This window comes from Gorilla gorilla, chromosome 17 (assembly GCF_029281585.2).
Source record: "Gorilla gorilla gorilla isolate KB3781 chromosome 17, NHGRI_mGorGor1-v2.1_pri, whole genome shotgun sequence".
In the NCBI taxonomy this organism is placed as follows: domain Eukaryota; kingdom Metazoa; phylum Chordata; class Mammalia; order Primates; family Hominidae; genus Gorilla; species Gorilla gorilla.
This window is the reverse complement of record NC_073241.2, coordinates 99,996,462-100,008,217: the sequence shown is the minus strand read 5'-3', so window position 1 is coordinate 100,008,217 and position 11,756 is coordinate 99,996,462. Positions and strand designations below refer to the sequence as shown.

Below are 11,756 nucleotides of genomic sequence, written 5' to 3'. Positions count from 1 at the left end.
TAAAACAAATAGAATGATACCAGGTGACTGAAAAGGGTATCTGGGGGGGTGCACAATCATCGATGTAGCTGAAGCCTCAGCAGGGACAGAGAGTCCACATGACTAAGCTGAGTTCAAAGATGGATTCTAAACACTCTTCCTGATTCAGCTGAACAGCCCTGGGTGTGGGCATTGTTTAACTGGAAATTGAGTTGAAAGCACATACGACCTTAAGTTCATGGTGCCCTTTAAGGATTCTCCTGTAATCCAAATTCTGTGATTCTAGAATACTCATTGAGAAAGATGATGTTCACCTACTGCAAGGAGTAGAGATCGCACTCCAAGGCTATGCTGAAGGTGCTTTTCCATTACATAAAAGTTCCCTCAATAGAATGAGCTCTTAGTGTGATAGCTGAATTTAGTGGTAGCCTTGATCTTATTTGTTTTTTATTTTTATGAACAATGCTGTGAACTCCACAATGCAAGTTGTGTAGAGATAGGCCAAACTGTCCTTAGCTCTGGTTCCAATGAAGTTTATTATTTTCATACTATTTCTTTTCAGAGCAATTAAGAGAGCAAAAAAATACAGACAACAAAGCCCCCACATCTTGGCATTTTTAAAGAATAGTTAACAGAGACAAAGATGGAGAAATAGGAGGTCCCCAGCCATCATCCCCCTACAGAAGCAACAATTTTCCAGCCACCCATGGACAAAAGTGCCTTTGTGGGAGCCTTGGGATCCAGGTAGGAGGTTGTGAAACCCTGATGGAGCCCAAGAATAAGAAAGCCCACTTTGAAAGGGCAGGCCCATGCCCTGGTGATAGGCCTGCTGACAGTAGTCCTGGCTATAGATTCAAAAGCAGCCCATGCCCCTGGGGACTTGGCTTCAGCCCCACTTGGGGTTCAGCCACTACACAAAACCAGGCATGCTGGCTGTGGCAGGGTAGGCAACTCCAGGTGCCAGCATGGGTGCTGGATCCCTACAAGGCTGCTGCTGGTCCAGGTGTACCACAAGCAGCTTCCACAGGTGGCACAGGGGAACTGAGTGGCACCTGGAAGCTTGGAGATGCCAGGAATGCAGGCTCTGAGAGTTCCCAGGTCTGGGCTCCCCAGAGGGCCACAGCTCTTCTCTCTTCTCTCCTTCTTGTCATCCACAACATGATGAGCAAGGGGCATGTTTCAGTTTGTATTACAACTCTTTTAGACCTGCCATGTGGTGGCTCCCAAGTTCTTGTCCTGTGTCCAGGAGGAATTAGCTGTGTAGACAAGTGAAGGGTGAGCATGGTGAAGAGGAGCTTTATTGAGTGACAGAACAGCTCAGAGGAGAACAGAATTGGGTAGCTCCTCTCTGCAAGCAGGGTGTCTCGATGAGTGTTCAGCTGTCAGCAGAAAGGAGACCATGGAATGGGTAGCTCCTCTCCACATCCAGTCATCCAATAATCTCCACAAGTCTGGCTGAGTCCAGGGTGTTTATGGGCCTCAGAGCAGGGAAGTGCACACCGATTGGTCCATGGGTTGCCATGGATGGGCCTAGAAAAAGCACCACAAGTTCCCACTCTGGTCTGCGGGACTGGCAGCCCGGGCCCCAGGCTTTAGGCCCTATCCAGCTTGAAGGTGAGGCTTCACTAAGGACTTGCCCTTTCTACTCAGGCACCTGTCTGCCTCCTGCCCCCATTCATGGAGATCAGGCTGTTCATGAAAAGGGGTCCCTGCAGGCCAGCACTGAACTGCCCTCAGTCCCTGCTTAGCCTTCCTCCTGTGCTCCTTGGTGCCCAAAGTCTGGAGGGGGCTGAGACAGCAGGGGGCTGGTGTATCAGCACTGCCCTGAGTGTGTGCACACCCAGCTAAGTTGCAACAGCACCTGGGCTCAGCCCCAAACTTGCTCTGAGATTGGAGAAGGAGTCAGGAGCCAGGAGAGGCCAAGCAGCAGAAGCAGACACCTCTGAGCCTGCAGGGGCAGCGAGGGCCCTTCCAGGACCCTGAGAGTGCAAAGATGCCTGGGTCCACAGCTGACGCTGCACCTGGGAGGGCAGGACTCCTGCCTGCTCCCAGCCCCCAAGTGCACAGGGAGGTCCAAGCCACAGCTGCAACTTGGGCAGCTGCAGATGCACCCAGGAGAGTGGGGCTCCTGCCTGCTCCATGGAGCACACAGCCCCACCATACCTCCCCTACTGCAGTTGGTGTCATGGCAGCAGCTGCTCCCAATGGGCCACCACTGCCACTAACAACGCAACCAAAGGAAACTGGTAAAGCTCCAGTAACTAACCCTAAGAAAATGAAGACCTACAAACTGAGACAAATCAAAATAGCCAGCTTAAAAAAGCTCAATGAACTACAAGATCACAACTAAATAAAGTAAGCAAAGCAATACAAGAACAAAATGTTAACAAATATTATAGCAGCATGATTTCTAGTCCTTTGGGTATATACCCAGTAATGGGATGGCTGGGTCAAATGGTATTTCTAGTTCTAGATCCCTGAGGAATCGCCACACTGTCTTCCACAATGGTTGAGCTAGTTTACAGTCCCACCAACAGTGTAAAAGTGTTCCTATTTCTCCACATCCTCTCCAGCACCTGTTGTTTCCTGACTTTTTAATGATTGCCATTCTAACTGGTGTGAGATGGTATCTCATTGTGGTTTTGATTTTCATTTCTCTGATGGCCAGTGATGGTGAGCACTTTTTCATGTGTTTTTTGGCTGCATAAATGTCTTCTTTTGAGAAGTGTCTGTTCATGTCCTTTGCCCACTTTTTGATGGGGTTGTTTGTTTTTTTCTTGTAAATTTGTTTGAGTTCATTGTAGATTCTGGATATTAGCCCTTTGTCAGATGAGTAGGTTGCGAAAATTTTCTCCCATTTTGTAGGTTGCCTGTTCACTCTGATGGTAGTTTCTTTATTGCAGCACTGTTCACAATAGCAAAGACTTGGAACCAACCCAAATGTCCAACAATGATAGACTGTATTAAGAAAACTGGCACATATACACCATGGAATACTATGCAGCCATAAAAAATGATGAGTTCATGTCCTTTGTAGGGACATGGATGAAATTGTAAATCATCATTCTCAGTAAACTACCGCAAGGACAAAAAACCAAACACCGCATGTTCTCACTCATAGGTGGGAATTGAACAATGAGAACACATGGACACAGGAAGGGGAACATCACACTGTGGAGACTGTTGTGGGGTGGGGGGAGGGGGGAGGGATAGCATTAGGAGCTATACCTAATGCTAAATGGCGAGTTAATGGGTGCAGCATACCAGCATGGCACATGTATACATATGTAACTAACCTGCACGTTGTGCACATGTACCCTAAAACTTAAAGTATAATAATAATAAAATAAAAAATATATATTAACAAAATATTTCCTAATAAAGAAATAGAAACCACAAACTAAAACTGAGCAGATATCCTGGAACTGAAAAAATCAATGGAAAAATACTGAAAGCTTCTCCTCTAAGATTTGGTGTGAAACAAGGATATCCCCTTTTGCCACTTCTATTAACGAGAGCAAATAAATAAGAAAATAATTTAAAAGTATTTAGTATTAGTAATTTAAAGTTATTTACTATTATTAGTAGTCCCAGCTACTCAGGAGGCTGAGGTGAAAGGATCACTTGAGCCCAGGAGTTTGAGTCTGAAATGAGCTATAATTGTGCCACTGAATTTCAGCCTGGGCAACAGAGCAAGACCTCATCTTTTAACAATAAGGAGGAAGGGAAGGGAAGGGAAGGGAAGGGGAGGGAAGGGGAGGGGAGGAGACGAGAGGGGAGGAGAGGGGAGGGGAGGAGAGGAGAAGGGAGGGGAGGGGAGGGGAAGGGGAAGGGAGGAGAAGGGGAAGGGAGGGGAAAGGGAAGGGAGGGGAAAGGGAAGGGAGGGGAGGGAAGGGGAGGGGAAAGGGAAAGGAGGGGAGGGAAGGGGAGGGGAAGGAAGGGAAGGGGAATGAAGGGGAGGGGAAAGGGAAAGGAGGGGAGGGAAGGGGAGGGGAAGGAAGAGGAGGGGAAGGGAGGGGAGGGAAGGAGGGAGGGAGATTTTAACAGGCAACTAGTTGGAAAGAAAAAGTAAAATTATCTCTACAGATGAGATGATATGATCATGTATAGAGAAAATTCTGAAGTCTGTAAAGACAACAAAAAATTATTGTCTTAATAAATTCAGTAAAGTTGCAGAATACAAAATCAACATACAAAAAATCAGTGGAACCTTTATGAACAGATAAAAAATTATCTGATAAGAAAAATTTTAAAATAACTCCATCTACAATAGCAACAAAATACTTAGGAATAAATTTAACCATGCAGTTAAAAGACTTGTACACTGGAAAACAGAAAATATTGATGAAGAAAATTACAGAAGAGACAATGAAATGGAAAAGTATCCCATGTTCGTGGACTGAAAGAATTAATATTATTAAAATTAATATTATTAATATTATTAAAAAGTCCATACTAACCAAAGAACTCTACAGATTTAATGAAATCCCTAGCAAAATTCCAACTGAATTTTCCTCAGAAATAAAAAAATCTATTCAAAGGTGTATGTAGAACCACAAAAGACACCCGAATAGTCAAAGAAATCCTGATAAAGAAGGACAAGGCTGAAGACATCATACTACCTTACTTCAAAATATATTATGAAGCTATAATAATCAAGACAGTATGGTATTGGCATAAAAGCAGACACATAAACAAATGGAACATAATAGAGAGCCCATAAATAAATCCATGCATTTACAACTAACTGATTTTTCAAAAGGGTGCCAAGAACACACAACGGGGAAGAACAGTCTTTTCAATAAATGCTTCTAGGAAAACTGAATATTCACACACGGAACAATGAAATTGGACCCTTTTCTCATACCATATACAAAATTGTACTGAAAATGAACTAAAGACTTAAACACAAGACCTAAAACTGTAAAACTACTAGAAGAAAACAAAGGGAAAAATCTCGATGACCGTATTTTTTAAGATATGATTAAAAGCACAGGCCACAAAAGCAAAAATAAACAAGAGTGATTGCATCAAACTAAAATTCTTCTGCAAAGCAAATGAAAAGTCAATGGAGTAAAAAGGCAACCTACAGAATAAGAATATTTCCTAATTATTGTGTGTCTATCTATGTATATAATGTGTATATAATAATGTATATATGTATATACACATACACATATGTATATACACATACATATACATATGTATTATATATCTGTATATCTGATAAGAGGCAAATATCCAAAATATATAAGAAACTTAAACAACTCTATAGCAAAAAAATAACCTGACTTAAAAATGGGCAAAAGGCCTGAATGCATATTTCTCAAAAGAAGACATAAAACAAATTAACATATGTATGAAAAGGTGCTGAACATCACTAAGTGTCAGAAAAATACAAATCAAAACCACAATAAGATATTACCTCACACTATTAGAATGGCTATTATCAAAAACACAAGACGTACCAAGTGTTGTGAAGATGTGGAGAAATGGGGAACCCTTATATACTACTGGTGGGGATGTAAATTGACACAGCCATTAATGAAAAAAAATAGTAATTCTTCAAAAAATAAAAAAGTAGAACTGCCATTTGACCCATCAATCCCACTTCTGAGTATATATCGAAAGGAAATAAAATCAGTTTATTGGAGAAACAGCTGCACTTTCATGTTCTTTGAAGCATTATTTACAATAGCCAAGATACAGAACCAACCTGTTTTCATCAAAGATGAATGGATAAAGATAATGTGGGAGATATATATATTTATAAAATAAGATGATATTATTCAGCCTTTATAAAAAGAAATTCCTGCCATTTGCAACAACATGGATGAACCTGGAGAGCATTATGCTAAGTGAAATAAGCCAGACATAGAAAGACAAATAATACATGACCTCACTCATATCTGGACTCTAACATAGTCAAACTCAAACAGAGAGTAAAATGGTGGTTGTCAGAGTTGGGGAAGGAGGAGTAGGGGAAAATGGGGAGATGTTGGTCTAAAGGTATAAAATTTCAGCTCTTCAAGATAACTGAGCTCTGAGATCTAACGGACAACATGGTGAGCATAGTTAATGCTACTGTATTGTACACTTGAAATTTGATAAGAGGGTAAATCTCAGGTGTTCTCACCACAAAAAGCAGGTAGCTATGTGAGGCGATAGATATATTAATTAGCTTGACTGTGGTAATCATTTCAAAATGAAGATGTATATTAAAACATAAAATTGTATACCTTAAATATGTACAATTTGTGTCAGTTATATCTCAATAGAGCTACAGATAGTAGTTAATAGAACAGTGATGCTTGACTGCATTCCAACTTGGAGGTAAAAAGCTTAGTATGTGTCAAAATTCTGTCAATGAATTTATTCACTGTCTCAGATCTGTAGTAGATGGGTAATTGCAGAACTGAAGAAGTGCAAATGAATGCCAGGCCCTATGCCAAGTATTTTATCAACATGATTTTACTTAACTCTTAAAACACATCTTTAAGCAAAGCTGTAAAAGAGCAACAATTTTTTCCCATCACAAACATGGTAAAAGGCAGCGTTTAAAATTCTAACTCACATTTGTCTCACTTAAAACTCTATCATCTTCTGAATATACGACTATTTTGAAATATATATTCTTAAATATTATAAAACATTGAAATATAGAGAGGTGACTAATTTAGATATCTGCTCACTATACTGGGACCACTCAACTCCATTAAGAAGGGAAGATCACACAAATCTGTCACTGTACCGAAAAGGATGAAAATCTTCCTTTGTTAAACTGGAAGTGTTGGTACTTTGGCTACAATTAAATCCACAGAACCACCCTGTTCAAATAGCAGTCAACTCTTCTATGAGTTGTCAAATATTCCCATGCATCAAGTAAGGCCCATTCTTCATATTAAACAAAATGCTGAACTAAGTAGATTAGCAGGAGTTTTATTGTTTTCACTTATTCTTTATTCATTTTGTTTCATTACATGTGAAAAAATTCTCTGCTGCAGTTTAGAAAAAAACTTTTGAAGTCAAATAACACACTATCTCAAGTGAGCCAAGAAGGTTAACGATCTATACTTTCAAAGCACTAGCTCAGTCAAAGTTCAAAATAATCCTTTGAAGACAGCAGAACTAGTTATCATTTTACCATTTTGCAGATGAGGAAACTGAGGCCTAAAAATTTTAGTTGCTTGCCCAAAGTCAGAAGGCGAGTGAGTGTAGCCAATGTTGCTTTGAGGGAGGAGAAAGTCTCCTTGCTTTGACAATCTGTGAGTCAGGATCAGTTTGACTCTGCTATAATTAAAATCAGTCCAGTGAAAATTTGTGTTAGATGGGTTAATAGTGATAATTATTTAATATATCACACTGATAGCTAGTCAATTCCCTAAACATTAGTTGGTGTATTGTCAGGTGCTATATGCTAACTTTCATCTTACCATTTTAAAAAATTCTAAAAACACCTAACAGATTCATCAAGAAACCAGATATAGATGGTTTCAGTGTAACTACTCTCAGTTGATTCTTAAGTTTTAAAACAATTGTAGATAGAGGTAAATTTGGGGTTAAACAATAAACTCTGTTGCTCAGATTTCATTAATTTGGTATATTTTTCTTTCAAGATTGAATTTAACTCATACGGCTAATTATCAAAAAAAATAAAATAAAGTATATTTGTTTATAAGTATAGGTTATTGCAAGTCTCATTTGGCTATAAAAATTACTATTTGCCAAAAATTAAGCTTGTAACTACTCTCAGTTAATTCTTAATTTCTTCTATCCAAGAAGAAAATTGAAATGATTGAATCAGATACATCACCATCTATCTTGGCAGCACATACAAAAATTATCAGACCACATCCGTTATTCTACCAGTTCTGGTTTTGTGTTGCTTTTGCTTTCTGATAACTGACTCCTTGCTTATGAAATGTTAGAGAAAGTTCTCATTAAACTTCAAAAGAAACTTTTCAGAAATAAATAAATCTGTCCAATTCACTGGGATCTTGGGAAACAGATTCCTTTACAGGCCTAGGCTGTTACACTGTGCACTAAATTTGAGAATTCGGAACAGCTATCAGAATGCATTTTGTGTAGCTATGATGCCTGTGGAGTCTAGACAGAGAGAGGCCGAGCCATACCTTCAATTGCTCCCACTTTCTCTCGGATGGATCAGCGTTCATGCAGGAAGGACACAGCATAGTCACAGGTAACTCAGAAGAGTTTTATAAAAGGAGAATTTACAACGCAGAGAGAACTAACAAACATTGGTGAAGCAAGAGTGGAAAGTCTACCATCAGGAAGACGCCTGATAGGTAAAGGAGGGAACATCATCGCTGGATCCCTGAGGGAGAGCTGTGGCCAGGAGCCCAGGTACTGGCCCCCATACTGCGTGGCATAAGACATCTGACTTGCTTGCTCCCAACTCCTGCTGACACCTCCCACTGGCCATGCCCTATCAGAAGCCAGAGGGTAGCAGCATCCCTTGCAGCCAATAAGGGTTAGACTCCTGGGGGACAGTGCAAGGCAGAGAAGGGTAGAGGGTAAGTAGGTGTAGAGGGGCCACTGGAAAATATCCAGGACCACCCCCCACCAAGAGCACCCAGCAGTCAGAAAGGTCTCCAGACAGGTTTGGGAAAGGTGTGAGGAGAAGGACAAAAACACAGCCAGTGATGACCACGTGAACATAGTGGGAAGAACAGGTTATAATTTCCTAGCTTTGCATTAAGATGATGAGTTATAGAATTCATAGAAATTATCATTCTTATTTTACAGATGAGATAACCGAGGTGCAGAAAAGTTAAATAAATTGTCAAAATTCATACAACCAGTAAGTGGCAAAATTGAGATTTAAATTAATGCTTTCTGATATCAAATCATATGCTTTTCAAGTAGAGAATCCACACCCCTAGCAATATGTGAGGAGCCATTTGATTTCCCACTGGTCTGAGAGGTAGCCCTAGTAAGAAAAATCAGATGTTGTTCAACCCTGCTTGCATTTAGATTAGAAGTAACTGGAGGTCCTTGAGACTTGAGTAACCAAGAAATGCATTAAATAACATGAAGAACAAGACTAGTCATGGAAAGTTTGCTTTTTCTTTGCCTTTCTTTGAAAGAAAATTTGCTACCAAGGCATTTTTTTTCTCTTTGCCAGAGGCATTTCTAGCACTTGAGAGAACAGACTGTCATTTATACAATCCTGAAGTGGTTAATATTTATGATCAGTTGCCTGCTACCCTCTTCCCCAGGACAACTTGAGCTAATTTTTAGACTATAATTCACAATATGCTTTCTAAAAATAAGAAAAATAATATGTGTCACCAATCTGTTTTTTATTTGGCCTCAATAAACTCCTCCCCACTAATATCTTTCAATTGTCCAACTATTCTTCAAAGAAAAGACCATTTCTTTTATCTTTCTAATCTTAAGGAAAACATTCATATTAACTGGATTTATCATTTTGTGATCAGACCATATAATCTGAATTAGGAAACTATTTTGGCAAAAAATGAAAATAATTGTTTTTTGTTGTAATTTTGATGGAAATATCGCTGTGGAAATTCCTTTCTATCTAACATACAAGGAAGATCACCTACCGAGACTCCAGTACTTACATGTCATTTGCCTGAGAGTGCACACATTAAATACTTCATTGGTCACATTAAATATCTCAATCTTAAATTTTGGGTTGATTCTATTAAGTCTTTCTATAGTCATGAAGGAGCAACATGGATATATAATACTACTTATCTCTACGATAGACTTATGTTAAAATACTGACTCTGCAATGGTCATTGGCTAGGTACTGTTGGGAGGTGAGGACAGAGAAGACATAAGGAATAAAACAATGAAATGCACGTACATGAACTCACACACATATGAATTCACATATGTGAACACATATAGAGCACACAGGCGAACACACATGCATATGAACACTTATGGCCCACGCACAAATCATCTTGGAACTAAAGTTCTTCACCATCTGGTGGGGTGAGTGAATCTCTCTTACAGGCCAGCAGACAAGTCACATACACGATCATTAGAACAACACATGCACTATTATGTTATTTCTGTAACTCACACAAAAGATAACATGTCCATTTTATGTGGGGCCATGTATATGCATATAGAAATAAAAGTGGCTGGTGGGATATTCCCACACTGAGAACAGTGGTTAATCCGAAGAGTGGTTAATCTAAAAGATAACACTGTCCATTTTATATGGGGCCAGGAAATGTGTACAGAAATAAAAGTGGCCTGGTGGGATATTCCCACACTGAGAACAAGGGTTAATCCAAAGAGCGTGGAATGGAAGAATGGAGAGTAGCGATGAGAGATTTGACCCTTATTTATGCTACTTCACCTTTTATAAGAAGAATATATTTTCTTAATTTTGGTGTATTTTAAAAAACCTTTACAATAAGCCAAGTATTCTAATAGTGGTGTATACATAGTAATGTTAGCACAGATGAAGGAAAGAGTAAATGTTTATGCATCCTTGGAAGCCATCTTAGAGGAGGTGCTATTTGAATTCAGTCTTAAAGATAAATAAGAATTTTCTTATAAGAAATATGAGGGTGGGGGCATATCCAAAGAAACGCAATAACGTATTGAAAGACAAAGAAATGGGACAAAACATGGTGTATTCACATTTTGGTGTGGCTCACAAGGAGAATGTGTATGCAGGGGAAATGAACTGGTGAAGAAGAGTTACTGTATTTGAAAGAGGCTTGTCTGTCAGATGAGACTTTAGAATCACTTTTAACCCATGACCCCTTAGATAAACAGAACTATCTCCTGCCTTCTTTTAATGTTAATTGAAATTGCACAAATAATGTGAACATTGCAAACTAAAAATGAAACAAAGGAATAGTAGCTTTAGAATCACACACACACACACAATCATATTATCTGCTTTTGCTGGCTACACATTTTCTATTCTATGCATCATAAAAGAAAGAGAGAACAGAGAGCTGACATGCAATATTGAACCATTCCTACTGCTTTATTTCCACAGGGACAATGAACACAGAGCAACTTCCCAATTACATACAAATTAAAATAACAAGACAATACCCAAAGCCCACCAGAGCACACCGTTTACCTCATAATCAAATCCTAAAAATGATTTTCTAGAAGTTAACTGTATCAAATGAATGAATAATTAATTTTTAAAAATTAAACTTCTCTGGGATAGTGACAAAAACTGGGCATCTCTGAGGAGAGTTTTGCACAAGCTTCCTTCTCGGCCAGAGCACGCGAGGTCATGGATTCATTCCCTGGATTTCACTTTCCCCACCTGAGCTGTGCTTTTGTCCCTTTGAACCACTGTAAAGCCGGGTGCTCTTTCAGATCTTCACTGAGGGATGAGACATTTGGTGTTGTGATTTTGTTAGCTGGGGCTGGAGCTTATATATGGATGCTGTAGGGCTTTTTTCCCATCAGTTTCAGTTTCAGCATATTTGAAGCTCGAATATATTTGCCAAGTTTGCTAAGTTCTTTTGAAAATTATCATTTTTGGAGGTTTGAAGCATTTGGTAATTTTCCCTGGTGTTCTGAAACCAGAGCAACTTCAGGTCGCAAATCGGGGCAAGGATATTTCTATTTGACAAGGTTGCAGCGTGTTTTCCATGAGCTAATTTCAATAATGTATAAGCAGTCTATTCCAGGTCCCCTGAGCCAAGCTTTGTGGTTCACCAAATTAAATATATATGTGTGTGTGTGCATGTCTGTGTGTGTGTGTGTGTGTATAATTTATATATATATGTATATGTATATGTGTA

General features: G+C 39.4%; 1 protein-coding gene across 1 annotated transcript in view; it reads left to right on the top strand.

Moving 5' to 3' along the window:
* The first annotated feature begins 282 nt into the window (after positions 1 to 282).
* The window catches only part of LOC101151550 (Gilles de la Tourette syndrome chromosome region, candidate 1), a 40,387-nt gene continuing 28,913 nt past the window's right edge, over positions 283 to 11,756 (top strand). The window contains exons 1-2 of the mRNA XM_055368056.2: positions 283 to 336; positions 542 to 723. Coding sequence (XP_055224031.1) covers positions 686 to 723 — 38 coding nt within the window. The 5' untranslated portion in view covers positions 283 to 336; positions 542 to 685. The remainder of the gene's footprint in view (positions 337 to 541; positions 724 to 11,756) is intronic.